The 16,225-nt window shown below is 42.8% G+C and overlaps 1 protein-coding gene across 2 annotated transcripts in view; it reads right to left on the bottom strand.

The window, feature by feature from the left end:
* Window positions 1-8,900: 8,900 nt before the first annotated feature.
* The window catches only part of LOC121007699 (matrix metalloproteinase-21-like), an 88,047-nt gene continuing 80,722 nt past the window's right edge, over window positions 8,901-16,225 (bottom strand). For both annotated transcript variants that reach the window (XM_040439824.1, XM_040439816.1), the window contains exons 4-8: window positions 15,914-16,053; window positions 14,943-15,084; window positions 14,351-14,608; window positions 10,599-10,771; window positions 8,901-9,508 (exon numbers count right to left, since the gene is read on the bottom strand). In XM_040439824.1, coding sequence (XP_040295758.1) covers window positions 9,203-9,508; window positions 10,599-10,771; window positions 14,351-14,608; window positions 14,943-15,084; window positions 15,914-16,053 — 1,019 coding nt within the window. In that variant the 3' untranslated portion in view covers window positions 8,901-9,202. The remainder of the gene's footprint in view (window positions 9,509-10,598; window positions 10,772-14,350; window positions 14,609-14,942; window positions 15,085-15,913; window positions 16,054-16,225) is intronic.

Below are 16,225 nucleotides of genomic sequence, written 5' to 3'. Positions count from 1 at the left end.
GATGTAACCCCAGACCATGATTTTGCCTCCACCAAACTTCACTGGGTAAATCTCGGCTCCATGCGGGTTCCAGTAGGTCTCCTGCAATATTTGCGGCGACTGTGGTGCAATTCAACAGAAGATTCATCTGAAAAATCCACCTTCTGCCACTTTTCCAGCGTCCATCCTTTTAGCAGGCTGTGGCCCTTGACAAATGCCACACGGTTTTTCAATTGTCTTTTGTTTAGTGTTGGCTTGTGGGCACTGATTCGACCATGGAGGCCATTTCGAGACAGAATCCGACAAACTGTTCTGGTTGACACAGGGACTTCAGGTGACCAGGTCTCGTGGAGCTCTGCTGCAGTGGAAAATGGTCTGGCCTTGGATTTTCGAGCCAACAAACGGTCCTCTCGAGCAGTTGTCTTGCGGGGTAGGCCTGACCTGGCCTTGTCCAAAACGTCTCCAGTCTCTTCAAATCTTTTTTTTATCCTCTGAACTTGACACTGAGACACATTGAAGGTGTCTGCCACATCAGCAGTGGATCTGTTCTTCAGCCTCTTGATAATCAACACTTTAGTCTCCGGGTGAATCTTAGGCATGTTTGCAGAGGTCTAGTTGCAGTTGATGTGAAGGTCTAGTGTACTGGGGTTCTTTTTATACACACCTGAGACCTAATTGATCCATTATTAGTCACAGGTGAAGCTCATATGACAAGGCGACAACACTTATGTCTTGGCAAAAATTGACTCAATGGGCTTTACCAAGCTGTGAATATTAGAATACTTTTTGTCAGTTTCATTTTGCACTGAAACATTATTACAAAAGCTGTTGGGATTAAAATGACCCATTTCTTGCAACAAAATCTTGATTAGAAATATATTTTAGCGGCACTTCAGGTCAATTTGTACACAAGCGACAAGACTTTTGTCAGGGACTGTACAGCTATTTTACTAAAGAAGTGGCCTTGATTGGTTAGATCTGACTCTAAGACATTGTATGTTGAGTCTGTTTAAACTTACGATGAGTGAGAATAGATCATTGTATGTTGAAAATATTGTATCCTGAGACTATTGTATCTTGAGGGATCACTGTACGTGATTACTACACCAATAGACAGGGTAGCACACAAGTATCTGGGAGTGCTAACAAATTTAGGCCCAAACCTTTTTCCTATATTCACGCATTTTTAATCCATTTATTTTAATTTTTTGTGGGGGAGGGGAGTGATAATATTTAAATTAGCAGTATATATACATGATTACTACACTAGTACACAGTGTAGCGCACAACATTATCTGACAGGCCCAAAAATGTCCGGGCTATGGAAGGATTCCAAAGGAAAGACCCAGAGACAGAATGTGGTTAGTAGCAGCACCAACTATTCGTCCAGAAGTAGTAGTAGGCAACATTATAGTTGAGAAAGACGATAAGATAGTGGATTGGATGGCTTAGTCATCCTCTCAGTCGCAGCAAGACGACATGTAGGTGACTTCAAATTCCAACACCGTGCCATGGAGCCAGAGGTCACAGTGTTTCTCCTGCTCCTTCTCCTTGCAGCCCAAAAGAAGGTTTCAGTGGAGTCCTGCCAGTTTTCACTGCCCCTTCCTAGACGGGCGCCTTCCTTTTTTCCTAAGAAGTGGCAAGAACCCCCCCCCCCCATGCTCTATGGTATATAGTCAAGAGAGTCTCCGTGTTAACGACTTGTGTGAGAGCAGTCAGACCCCAGGCATAGCCGTGTTGGTGGTGGTAGTAATGGCCCCTGTAGCTGCTCTATGGGCATTGGGGGCAGCAATAGTGGCAGTCTGCGAAGAGCAGGGGAGGGGGCCAAAGAACCCACCATGAAATCCCACAGTCTGATAGAAGGGGGAGTGAGGACTCCAATGACAATTGTGTGCTGGACAGGACCTGGGAGCCGGATCACGGTGCTGAGGTGGAGGCAACTTCAGAGGAGGAGGGTGATGGCAACAGCAATACACAACAGAAGCCACGTACTTATCAAAGAACAGCCAGGGCCACGTCTGGGTCAGAAAACCAGTCAGTATCTGGTGTGGCCACCATTTGCCTCACGCAGTGCAACACATCTCTGTCGCATAGAGTTGATCAGGTTGTTGATTGTGGCCTGTGGAATGTTGGTCCACTCCTCTTCAATAGCTGTGTGAAGTTGCAGAATATTGGCAGGAACTCAATGGGTGACCTGTCCGGTGACTATGCTGGCCATGCAAGAACGGGGATGTTTTTAGCTTCCAGGAATTGTGTACAGATCCTTGCAATATGGGGCCGTGCATTATCATGCTGCAACATGAGGTGATGATCGTGGATGAATGGGCCTCAGGATCTCGTCACGGTATCTCTGTGCATTCAAAATGCCATCAATAAAATGCACCTGTGTTCGTTGTCAATAACATACGCCTGCCCATACCATAACCCCACCGCCACCATGAGCCAATCGATCCACAACATTGACGTTAGCAAACCGCTTACCCACACAACGCCACACATGCTGTCTGCCATCTGCCCTGAACAGTGAAATCCGGGATTCATCCGTGAACAGAACGCCTCTGCAACGTGCCAGACGCCATCGATTGTGAGGATTTGCCCACTCGAGTCGGTTACGACGACTAACTGCAGTCAGGTCCAGACCCCGATGAGGACGACGAGCATGCAGATGAGCTTCCCTGAGATGGTTTCTGACAGTTTGTGCAGAAATTCTTTGGTTATGCAAACGATTGTTGCAGCTGTCCGGGTGGCTGGTCTCAGACGTTCATGGAGGTGAATATGCTGGATGTGGAGGTCCTGGGCTGGTGTGGTTATACCTGGTCTGCGGTTGTGAGGCTGGTTGGATGTACTGCCAAATTCTCTGAAACGCCTTTGGAGACAGCTTATGGTAGAGAAATGAACATTCATTGCACCAGCAACAGCTCTGGTAGACATTTCTGCAGTCAGCATGCCAATTGCACGCTCCCTCAAACGTTGCGACATCTGTGGCATTGTGCTGTGTGATCAATCTGCACATTTCAGAGTGTCCTTTTTTTGTGGGTAGTCTAAGGCACACCTGTGCAATATTCATGCTGTCTAATCAGCACCTTGATATGCCACACCTGTGAGGTGGGATGGATTATCTTGGCAAAGGAGAAGTGCTCACTAACACAGATTTAGACAGATTTGTGAACAATATTTGAGAGTAATGGGTCTTTTGTGTATGTAGAAAAGGTTTCAGATCTTTGAGTTCAGCTCATGCAACATGGGAGCAAAACCAAAAGTGTTGTGTTTTATATTTTTGGTCAGTGTAGATCAAGCAGCAAATATCCTGCTGGATGTCACCCCGCTGACTGCAACTGGGCAAGGTGGTCAGTGACAATGGATGCAACATCATGACAACCGTGAACCCCGGAGAAATAACACATGCTCCCTGCATGCCGCACGTCATCAGCTTAGTAGTGCATCACTTTCTAAATAAGTACATTGGCTTACACAAGGTGCTGGCAAAGTCCAGGAGACTGACCAAGCACTTTAGCCACTCTTACATGTCGAGGAACGCTCTCCCAGACCTGCAGCAACAGAACGGCCTGCCGCTACACCACCTAATCTGCAACGTGCCAACTCGCTGGAATTCGATATTGCACATTCTCAATCATCTACAAGCAGCGGAAAGCTGTGACTAGTTTTGTCACGCACCGAATAAGCCTCAGCAGCAGGGAGTATGTGTTGCTTCGCGGTCAGGCAGTGGCAGCTCATCCGAGACACCTGTCGGGTGCTAAAGCCCTTCGAAGAGGCCACAAAGTTTGTCAGCATGAACAACGTCATCCCTCTTATATTTATCTTAGAATAGACGCTGACACTCCTACAGCAGGGTACCACGGCGGAAGAAGAGCAGCTGCCGAATCTTGTCTACCCTAGCTGTTGGGGACACACAAAGGTAATCTGCCATGGAGGAGGAGGATTATGAGGTGGAGGAGCAAGAGGAAGATGTATTTAAAAAAAAACTTGCAATTTTTGTACTATTTACCGTATATGTGCGCAAATAAGTGTTTTTTAGTCAACATAGGCAGATATATTTTAGTCGCTGGGATTGTACAACTGGGCAGTTTTTTAAACCCAAAAACCTCTTGCAAAGATTCCTCATTTAATAATCAGTGAATCAAACCTGTGAGTTCTAATTGTTTAAATAGGCTTTATAATAAAATGTAAATGACGGAGTGGAAAATAAAAGACCCGTGCCTAATCATCCTCAAGTGAGAATGTGAGTGGCAGTAGTAGTGCAAACAGCAGTATCAGCACAGTAAGTACCAGCCGTCTGGACAGTAGTAGTAGCAGCAGGCCACAGTTCTCCCTCTTGTCCACTAAGCAGTGGATTATTATTGAGGACAAAGAGGATAACATTGTGGACTGGATGGCTCATCTCTGAGCGTGACACCGTGCCTTTGAGCAAAAAGTCAGCACATTCCTCCTGCTCCTCCTCCTTAAGGCCTCCTTGCATCATCTCTTGTCTTTATTTTTCCCTCCTAGTGGGGTGCCGTCTTTTTTCCAAACAACAACCAACAACACTCCGTGTGCTATGAAAGATACCCAAAATTGTTTTCTAGTTGCTGAGTTGTGTGAGAACAGTCAGTGTTTGGACTGCCATAAGCAGGAGGTTCAAGCAGGAGCTGGGGGACCTGATGACTCAAAGGCATAACTGGCTTGGAAGTGTTGGTAGTAGTAGTAGTGGCACTGGTAGCCATGGTGACAGTGACACCCAGGGCAAATATAGAGCAGGGAATCATGAGGGGAGCCAAGGAGTCCATGATGACTGTTAAAAGTGGTGGGGAGGGTGAGGACTATGTTGATGATTGTGTGTTGAACAGGACCTGGGAACCAAATCGAGGTGCAGCAATATAGAGCACAGGCAACATCCGGCCAAAGCAACTGCCAGATCTGCTTCCATCGTGGTCAGCTTGGGACTAGTGATGCTCCTGATACTATTAGAGGAAGCTTAAAATGTGCTCGAACTAGGCTCTGTGTGGATCTCCCATATGACCATTTTTGTCCACAGTGCCTGCAGGCAAAATTACTGCTGATATGTGCAAGATCTGCAAGATGAAAATAAGCTGTGGGCAATCAAATACAAACTTAGGAACCATGGCTGTATTGGAGCACATGAGGCGACATCACCAGATGCAGTGGGAAAACAGAACTGGCCAGCAATCGGAACAAGACTATCCTCCTCCTCCCCCCAGTATTTTTAGTAGCAGCAAGGCTGCATCCACAAGCAGTGCAATATCCTTGTCATTGTCACCATCAATTACTGCTTCACTCCTCCTTCTCCACTCCATTGTCACCCACGGAGGCATCTGCCCCCGTTAAAGCATCATTTTTGAACCACTTGTTCAAAACAAGCCATTGTTGTTGGTTTTTTTTTATATTTATTTTTAAATATTTTTAAACATCAGCCGGCATCTGCCCCAATGTTTTTTTTTTTTTTTTTTAAGAAGCGTAACAAATCCTACGCGCAGACCTTTTAAAATTGTAATAAATAAATAAATACCGGATCCGTTTTTCTGGATGACACCGGAGAGACTGATCCGGTATTGCAATGCATTTGTGAGACCAATCCGCATCCGGATCCGTCTACAAATGTTATCCGTTTGCATACAGCTTGCCAGATCCAGCAACACAAGTGTGAAAGTACCCTAAGAGCCACTGAAGATGCTTGAAACACGTCAATTACTTGCGGTATACCGTTTTACTAACTTGAAAGTTGGACGTTTTTTGACATGGATGGGCAGAGTTAAACTAATTGATAGTTTCATTTTCTTAGTGACTCGATATTCTGGCTCGTTGGAGTCTCTGACATCCATATGCCCTAATAGTACATAAGGAAGAGGGATTTAGGCTCAGAATGAACGTTGTATTACTGATTTTGTAGCAAAGATGCAGTACCAGACTCAGTCCTTTGGTGATATTGGCACAGTGTCTGGGGGGAAATATAAAAGGACCATAACTCTTGCAATTAGTGGTCCAAGGAGTCAGACCTGCACTAGTTTTACATTATTGGCTTACGCTAAACATAGGACATCAATCTTTAGTCTCATGCAAACTTTTAATGGGAACCTGCCACCAGAATGTCCCTATTGAGCTAATCACATGTGTACACTGGTCACGCTGCCATGGTTCCTAAGATGGTTTTCTGTATACACCTTGGGATCCAGACATGCGCAGGGAGGCATGCGCAGTGAGGGCTTGACGTTGAGGTGTATACACCTCTGGTTCAAACACTCGCTGTGCATACCTGGATCCAGGCTGCTGAGGGAGTGCTTCTGGCCAGGCGCTGAGGGAGTGCTTCTGGCCAGGCGCCGACTGAGTGCTTCTGGCCAGGCGCTGAGGGAGTGCTTCTGGCCAGGCGCCGACTGAGTGCTTCTGGCCAGGCGCCGAGGGAGTGCTTCTGGCTAGGCGCCGAGGGAGTGCTTCTGGCCAGGCGCCGAGGGAGTGCTTCTGGCCAGGCGCCGAGGGAGTGCTTCTGGCCAGGCGCCGAGGGAGTGCTTCTGGCCAGGCGCCGAGGGAGTGCTTCTGGCCAGGCGCCGAGGGAGTGCTTCTGGCCAGGCGCCGAGGGAGTGCTTCTGGCCAGGCGCCGAGGGAGTGCTTCTGGCCAGGCGCTGACGTGCAGTATTTCTCACAAATACACTAATTATGAACAAAACCAGCTTTGGAACCATGGCAGCGTGACCAGTGTGCACATGTGATGAGCTCAATATGGCCGTGCTGGTGACAGGTTAAACCAGTAAATAAGATAAGACATAGCATAATAAAACAGCCATGTAGTGAATCACCTTTTATTCACATGATTTAAAGCATATATTTTATAACAAGGTATAGTATATTAAATCTAAGATTGTAACAAGAATCTTATCATGATCGTGAGCATAGTAATAGCAACACATGCAGCCTAGCTTAACATACTGTTCAAGGCATGACGTGTCTTTGTCAGAATATTGATGTAGTCTATGATGATCCAACACAAGCAATATACTTGTACATTTCAGAAATATAAGATAACATAAATATTTGGGAAGAAAAGGGTTAAATAAATATACTGTTAAGGTTATGGGGTCTTCTACATACCTACTACTCAATCATAGCAGCAAACACATTACTGCTATGGTTCCACGTCAGATGAACATCTACCTAATAAAACACAATACATTAAGAAGATCTACCAGTAGAAATACAGCTCCAAGGCCTTAGGCTACACTGCTACTCTGACCTTCTGATAACACTTACTTAGTCTCATTGTTGTCATAGGGACACTGTGGATCCAAGTCACCATCAATGTTCACATCCTAATTGTCTTTAATCTTGGCAGTTATAGGTTTGTGTACATATGTGTGCTTAAAGATGTGGATGGTGATTTATCTCCATACAATGTTAGAGTAAGAGCCTTTTCTTCTGGTGAGTCTTCTATAAGTTTTGAACCAACAAAAAAAAACCTGTCTAGCAAAATGTATGCTTGCGTCATTTTTCTGACAAACCGGATAATTAAAGGAGAACACCAACAAGTTCGATACAAAGTCCATTTAGGAGGGTTTAAATTACATTTACCTGTGATCCAGAAGATTTTGGTTATCTGAAGCCAAATCACCATCTTTCTCAATGTTAAATCATAAATGTCAGTACAAGTCAGTTTGGCAATGTGCATTGATGTGGATGGGGATTTGGAATCAGGTAATATCTCTATTAGGGTATTTTTAAAGGGGGCTTGTAAGTGCATTGGTGTATACAATACCAGCACAATCTCTCTCCTTCCTTTATATCCCCTATACTCTCCTTTATAAAATACCCTACATCACAATTATTATTATTATTATTTTTTTTTTTTTACAAAGGTGGTTTAGGGATTAGTGAAAACATTCCTTAAATATCCCTGGTGGTCTAGGGAGAAGGAAGAATTAATATTTAATTATTTAAGGTGGCCAGGGATGGTTATGGGTTGATGTCTGATATCCCTGGTGGTTTAGGGAAAAGGAGGAATTAATATTTAATTAATTAAGGTGGCCAGGGATGGTTATGGGTTGATGTCTGATATCCCTGGTGGTTTAGGGAAAAGGAGGAATTAATATTTAATTATTTAAGGTGGCCAGGGATAGTTAGGGGTTGTTGTCTAATATCCCTGGTGGTCTAGGGAGAGGGAGGAATTCATATTGATTATCTAAGGTGGCCAGAGATGGTTATGGGTTGATGTCTAATATCCCTGGAGGTCTAGGGTTTAGTGGTTCACTAACTAAACTTTGGGTAACTAAACTTGATGAAAATATGAAGGGGCAGCAACACTGTTTGTCCCTTCATGTTTTCTTCAAAGATTTAGCTACCCTTTAATATTATATAATAATATATTTAATATAGATGGTTAATATAGTATGTAACATGGTGAAGGGAAGGAACATGCACCTATAATTTATATATGAATCTAAATAGGGTCAGAACATTTGAATCTGATACAAAGCTCTAAATCCTTTATACAGCCTCCCAACTCTGTATGCCTCAAACTACCACCAGGGGGAGCTCACTGCATAGTGATATCTACTAAATCAGTAGTGGTGAGAGAAAATGTTTTATTTGTATTTCATCTACCGCTAATATTTTTTCCTAAACTATGCAATGGTGGGCCCCCTAACTTTGTCTATGCCAACCCTGAACTGCCTGGGTGCAGGGAAAGAAGTGTCAAGGAGACAAAGGTAAATGGACTATTATATAATAGTTGTTCTCCTTTAACATGGCATTTGTCAAGCTTGCAAAGCTAATCCAAACTGAAACGTACCATAAACTTCTATGTTCTTATATTCCACTCTAAGGTCTTACTATACATTCTGTGAGCTTCAGTATCTTGCAGCCATAATCTTTCCATGGTGCCATCTCGGTTGCGAGTCATTCAGATTATTTTATTTTTTTATATAACACTAAGATATTGAACAGAACAAGGTATGAAAATCAGAAGCTGTGCAATATACACACTTTGTATAAGGTTAAACATTTCCTACAGGGCTTTGTGTTTATCACTTTCATATCACAAGGTATTTGGAAGAGCCCATGACTGCCAGGCCTCCTCATTCTCTAGAAGCAGTCCTGGGAACATCTCTTCTGGTACATAGAGAAGCGTTGGAGGTGGCTGGAATGCAATAATAAGCAGTGTGTTGCAACATATTTTTTCCTTTCTAGTGGGCTTACAGACCGAGCATAAAAACTTCCTGGCCTAAGTCGCATTGAAAAGAACAGATGGGTGGACATCACAGATATCGTACCACTTAGAGTTTATCTTCTTCCGCGGCCATAGTCCATTCACAGGCAGTGACGCATTGACTTGTCTGTTCTGGTCATTCACCATTTTCCAATAATACCTGTCTTTGATGAAATATGTGGCTTGGTAGGTGTAGGAGTAATAGACCGCATCAATGTATCCAACTGGATGGTCTGAAGGGTCCACCGGTGGGAAGACGTCTATTATCCGTTTTGGAAAATTATCATTCACCTTGTTCTTCTCTACACTGAAGGCTGTTACCTAAAACAAATAGTAGGAATTAGAGTTCTGTGCTGGAAATACTGGAAGGTTTTCTTGCTTTTACTAAAGTGTATATATTATAAAAAAATTTCATTGAAATAAGTAATTTTTTATATATCTTAGGGAGCTTGAAATCTCTACTTCTTTCGCACTATGGGAATGTGAAAATAAATATTTAGACATTTTCTTCTACCCACCCCTGTTATCCATAAAGCAGTCACTTTGTAATTTACTTGCATTACACAAGCTCCCCCCATTGCAGGATTTCCGGCATGGATCATGTGACGCATACTAAATTATATATTTCATCCCCTGCTAACGTCAGAGAATATGGGACAAAATAGTGAAGTGTAGTTTGCTAAAGGTTGAACATTGACTTAAAGGATAGCTACCTTACATCTGGTGGCATTGGAGGCAAAGCTTGCTAAGAACTTATTTGCATACCCTCTTCCCAGAATTCCAGAGGAGCATTGCCTGGCTTGTAAGACTCCTCACGATGATAAGTCACTCTACATAAGGAGATATAGTATCCCCTGAATCCTAACCTAGGCCTCTCACACAGTTAAGTCAGTACTCTCTGCTCTGCATTGATGAGGGTCAATCCCCCCGAAACAGCTGTCTGCAGATGAGGTGCTGGCTTATTTATTATCCAATCATGTCTCAAGGCCTGTTTAAAAAGACGAACATCCCATCATCGTTAATGAGGTCAGTTGGGGGCTATTATCACGGAGAATAACGCAAGTAAAAATGCTTAGCTGAAAATAGTTACTGCCTAAAGCAACATGATATCTGTTAAGTGATATTCACATTATAGTCAATAGGCAATTTTCCTCATGGACCATTGTTCTATGTACAGAAAAATTGCAGCATGGACTACTTTGGTCCAATTATTGTCCAAGAGTAGCCTATTGCAAGACTTGAAAATGGATGAATAGACAAACAGAAGACAGTCAAAGACAATGCCAAGACAATTACCCATTTTTAGCAGGCAGAACATGGACATGTTTTACAACGATTGTCTAAGTAAGCCCTAAAGGATGGGAATGAACATGTAGTATGCCCAGGGTGTCCTCTAGGTAATATTACATACGTTATTTCCTCTGAAGAAGTATATCAGTTTGTCCTTCCTGTCAAAGAAAGCTGCATCCACAGGACTTGGGGCTCCTGGAAAGACATCTGAAATAAGTTGAGGGTACTTATTCTTTTTCCAGTCTTCAGTGTATGCCATGTCTTTCTCAGGGTCATAACGCCAAACTTGAGTACCTTCCAATGAAATGAATATCCCAATTAAGTAAAACATTATATACTTTAGTTTACTTTTGCTTATATAGTGCCCACATATTCTGTAGAGCTATACAAAGATCAGTGTGGTTTGAAATCCTATTCTACACCTCATACATATCATAGGCTACAAGGTTGACAGAGTGTGTCCTGCTCAGCAGGGGCATAGCTACGGGAAGGGCTGATAGGGCATTTACCATGGGGGTTGCATTTTTGTGTGTAAGGGGCAGCACAACAACAAGAGTTCATAATATAGCTTTAATAATAATTCTATAACAGATTCAAGATGGAAAAGGTAGCCAACACCAACACCATTGACAGTTTATGGCCTGCTACTTATTAGCCCCCTGAACTACAGCTCATATTAGTAACCATGGATTTGTATGTATTACTTTGATGGAGAGGTGCTGCAAAATGAATCTTTGTCCATAATGAAAAAAATTATTTGGTTGTCCAGCTGCTCAAAACCTGAGAGTTGTAATTCTTGATACTAGATGACTGCAAAGGAGTACTGATAGCAATAAACATTGATTTATTTATTGATTTCTAGTCCATGCCCACATTTGCAACCATTTCTTAATCTCCAATTTATCTAAAATGAAAAATTAGACTTTTTTTGTTCATAATGGCATCTTTTATCTACACGTATGGAAGAGCATATAGTGCAGGATGAGGTTACACAGGTTTTTTTTTTTCTTTCGATAGGCTGGTACTATAGAGACACACAGCTCCGCACAAGAGTTGTAGACACAAATGGTGGGAAATTTTTAATTAAGGCCATGTCAAAAGTTACCTCGATTTTATATTTTAAATGCACTGGAACTTTTAAAAATGTGGGTGTGAAGGTGGACCTATCCTTTAATTGCTTGAAGTGGGACCTACAATAATGACTTGATCATTTAAACTTAATCGTCTATTAAACAAAAATAAATATACTTATTAAAATTCTTGCACTCCTGCGGTTTTCGGAAAAAAATCTATTGTTCCCTATCCCATCTGTAGCTGAATAATAACCGCTATCATTATCTCTTAGGCTACTTTCACACTAGCGTTTTTTGCGGATTCGACATGGATCTACAAAAACGCTTCCGTTACAATAATGCAACCGCATGCAGCCGTTATGAACGGATCCGGTTGTGTTATGTCTTCTATAGCCATGACTGATCCGTCATGAACACCATTGAAAGTCAATGGGGGACGGATCAGTTTTCTATTGTGTCAAAGAAAACGGATCCGTCCCCATTGACCTACGTTGTGTGTCAGGACAGATCCGTCTTTCTCCGCACCAGATCACGGTCAGAAAAGCGCTGCTTGCAGTGTTTTTTTGTCTGCGATGGGGACGCAACCAAACTAAACAGAATGCATTTTGGTGCATTCCATTTCGTTCAGTTTTGTCCCCATTGACAATGAATGGGGACAAAACGGAAGCGTTTTCTTCCGCTATTGAGATCCTATGACGGATCTCAATAGCGGAATTGAAAACGAAAGTAGCCTTAGTTCTATAGATGCAGGGATGCTATGTACTATTTGGTAGCCTCTGGTTTTACTGAATATAGAACAAACAGTCTCCTGAACAAGAACATTCTTTTAGGTCCTAAAAAGAGTTGTTTACCATGAACAATCCTTTATTATCAAATGGGTACCCCTCCTCCCCATGAGCTGATTGCAGAGTATCCTGCAGCTGGGACACCTACTGTTCACTTTAAGGGCTCATGCACACAAACATATTTTTTCCCCATTTCCGTTCCGTTTTTTTACAGGTCCGTATGCAGAACCATTCACTTCACTGGGGCTTGAAAAAAAAAAACTGAGTTCCTTCCATGTCTGCATGTCCGTTCCGCAAAAAAAATAAAACATGTCCTATTCTTGTCCGTCTTGCGGACAAGCATTGTTAAAATGCATCCGCAAAAAAAACGGATGCAACACTGATGTTATCCATTTTTTTGCGGATCCGTGTTTTGCGGTCGTGTGCATGAGCCCTAAATCTGTCATGACCTGATAGGCTGCTCTTCACCTTGGCTAATAAATAAGATTCCTGAACAAAAGATCCCCATCAACTTCTTTGTACTACAAAAAGACATCTAGACAGAGATTTATGAGATTTATCAAGACTGGTGCAGAGGAAAACTGGCTAAGCTGCCTATAGCAACCAACCAAACACCACCTTTGATTTACACCAGCTTTGATAAATCTTCCCCTTAGGTCTCAATTTACCAAACGTTGTGTTTATTTTGAAGTACCTACCGTAAATTGCAACTTTTCAGTTGTTTTCATTGTAAGACGCATTTATCAATAGTCTGCCACAAGCCAATTCATTTGTTGTGCCTGCTAAGGGTACTTTCACACCAGCGGCAGGACGGATCCGACAGGCTGTTTACCCTGTCGGATCCGTCCTGCCGCTATTTCGCCGTGCCGCCGGACTGCCGCTCCGTCCCCTTTGACTATAATAGTGACGGGGGCGGAGCTCTGGCAGTGCACGGCGAAAGGCCGCCGGACTAAAAGTACTGCATGTCCGACTTTTTAGTCCGGCGGCCTCTCGCCGTGCTGCGCCGGAGCTCAGCCCCTGTCCCCATTATAGTCAATGGTGACGGAGCGGCAGTCCGGCGGCACGGCGAAATAGCGGCAGGACGGATCCGACAGGGTAAACAGCCTGTCGGATCCGTCCTGCCGCTAGTGTGAAAGTAGCCTAAGTCAGTTAAAAAATCCAGCTGTTATGTGAGCGTTCCTATGGAGCACTTCAGTTTTTGACTTTATTAATTATAGGCAAAGTCCCAAACAATTGTCTCGACTGCACTCCACTCATGACCTGCCGTATCTGTGGCAGGTGAAAATAAGTCTGAGTTTGATAGTTTGCCTTTGCTCGATTTAACCAGTGCTGTATGCTACTGTCATAAATTTGACACTCAGGCCATTACCTTTACACAATCTGACAAATGTGAAGGCGAACTTCACTTTGTCCCCTGATAAACCAGGGCCTTAGAGTGGTTGTCAGTGGTGGATCAAGCATCCGCATGCAGCATAAAGCTTATATTACACCTGGAGATTATGCAGGCGATTGTCGGGAGGGAAGTGTTCCTTCCGGCAATCACCTGCTAGTCAGCGGAGGAGACCACTGCTATTACATGCAGCCATCTCCTCCTCACTATGGGGACGAGTGATCGCTGTGCCATCACTCTTCCCCATATTAAATCATTGTTTGCCGGCAGCAGAGCTCTGATTACACAGCACGATCTACCGCTGGCAAACAATGATTTTTAAACCTGCTAAAAGATTTCAATTAGCCGATTTGGGTAATCGGCTGCAGTATTACACTGCCAGATCATACGAACACTTGATAGCAATGATCTTAACGATTATCTGCAGGTGTAATATAAGCTTTAGTCTATTAATCAGATAGAATTGCAACTTTAGGGTATTTTGAAAACCAGGAATTGTTGACCTAGTAATATCTAGATTGGGGAGTTGCAACCATGCCTGAGTCAGTGATATGGCTTTGGGTATAGCTGTCAGTAACAAAAATGAATGCTTATTACCACATAGCCATTCTATTACTTTTCATACCTTTAAAGAAATATTGTGCATCAATATTCCAATTCCAGACATGAATATAGGCATCCATGTTGTTTTCTGGGAGACCTTTCCAGCCTGTCTTGATGGGAAGGGGGTCTCCAAATCTAGTTCTGTTGCTTTTGTTTTCATACATCCAGTACCAGCCAGTCTTGAAGAAGTAAGTGTTGAACCTGTAGACAACTTCCCCTCGTGAATTCCGTTCCTTCCTCACCCAATCAAAAATAGTGCTAAAGCTTCCGTCACAAGCACCTGGTGGGAAAGAGATACAGATAAACCAAGTATTATATTTGTAGGCGCTACAGTGTACCTATAGAACAGAAAAACATGTTCCTTGGAAGAACTTGATGTAGTGTTAGCGGTTGTATAGGTAGCAGTTATGTCTGGGTCCTGGTGCTTGAGTTGGCCCAGATGCCACGCTGCCACATAGAATACACCAGTATTATAATTGAAGCATGGGTGGTGGGGCTCCATTACAAATGTTGTATTAAAACCCAGGAGCTTCAAATGATGACTTTGAAAATAATTTAATGGAACTAGCAACCTTGACCCACATAAATTGTCCTAAAACAGCATGAGCAATTACCATATTTTTTCTGGACAGTTTTTCTGTCTTCCCAGTCTAGTTCAAAATGCTTCCCCTGAGGTGTATAATTTGGCTGCATCACTGATCCAATGCGATTAATATGGGGTAGACCAAGAGCATGCCCAATTTCATGAACTGCAACCTACAAAAGGAACAAATACAACATATTAATGATTTATATGAAAAAATATATAGGGGCACACTCAGACTCAAATGGGGGCACTAAATCCGCCAAATAGGTACAATTTATTAAAACATACACATATGAACAATGTCAATAAAATGGCGACAATACATAAAATAAAATAAAATAGGCCCTAACAGCCAAGACCCCTAGATATCCTGTACTGGCTGTATATCACTTGTGGAGCAAGTGTTCCGTCTCATGCACCAGTGTTGTTGCATGTTCAATTACAGTGCATTGGCACATGGGACTCACCATTAAGCTATCATCAATTCTATGCTGGACGGTCTGAGGAGCAGCTATACACTGGTGCATGAGACGGAACACTTGCTCCACAAGTGATATACAGCCAGTACAGGATATCTAGGGGTCTTGGCTGTTAGGGCCTATTTTATTTTATGTATTGTCGCCATTTTATTGATATTGTTCATATGTGTATGTTTCAATAAATTGTACCTATTTGGCGGATTTAGTGCCCTTATTTGAGTCTGAGTGTGCCCCTATATATTTTTTCATATACGTTCCTATCTGGGCCTGAGGGTGGGCCATTTAGGTGAGCACCTTATCCATCCAAGGTGAGAGGTTGAGCCGCTGGGATTTTCTATTCTAACATATTAATAATTACCAAGCTTCATGTCTCCTTTAATATCTACTACTGTTCTTTAGCACAGAGAATTGGTCATTGATTTCCAAACCAATCAATTAATTGTAGACTTTTTGAAGAAGATCCTTCCATCAACTATGTCCAAGTACAATCCAAAGAAATATGCCATCATCCTAGGCTTACCTTTAAAAGGCTGATTCCTTGCTCACTGCTTGGCCCAACAAAATGTTCATCATCATCAAAATGAATGTCTCCCAGATACCAAGCATGTGCAAACTGTTGTCCAACACCATCAAATGCTTGGGAGCAACCAAGGTGCTGGCCTTTAAAAAACAAAAAAACAGGATCACTTATTTTGAAATTGAAACTTCATATCTTGGGTGTCAGGCAATTAACATTAAAATCACTACTCAAATTTGGGCAGGGCCAAAGATAATGCAGAAAATGTAGGCTACTTGAGAAAGGGGCACAAGTTCAGAGTGAACTAGAGCTCAA

Source organism: Bufo bufo, chromosome 1 (assembly GCF_905171765.1).
Source record: "Bufo bufo chromosome 1, aBufBuf1.1, whole genome shotgun sequence".
NCBI classification, from domain to species: Eukaryota; Metazoa; Chordata; class Amphibia; order Anura; family Bufonidae; genus Bufo; species Bufo bufo.
Note: the sequence above shows the minus strand (reverse complement) of the source record. Positions and strands in the feature narration are given on the sequence as shown.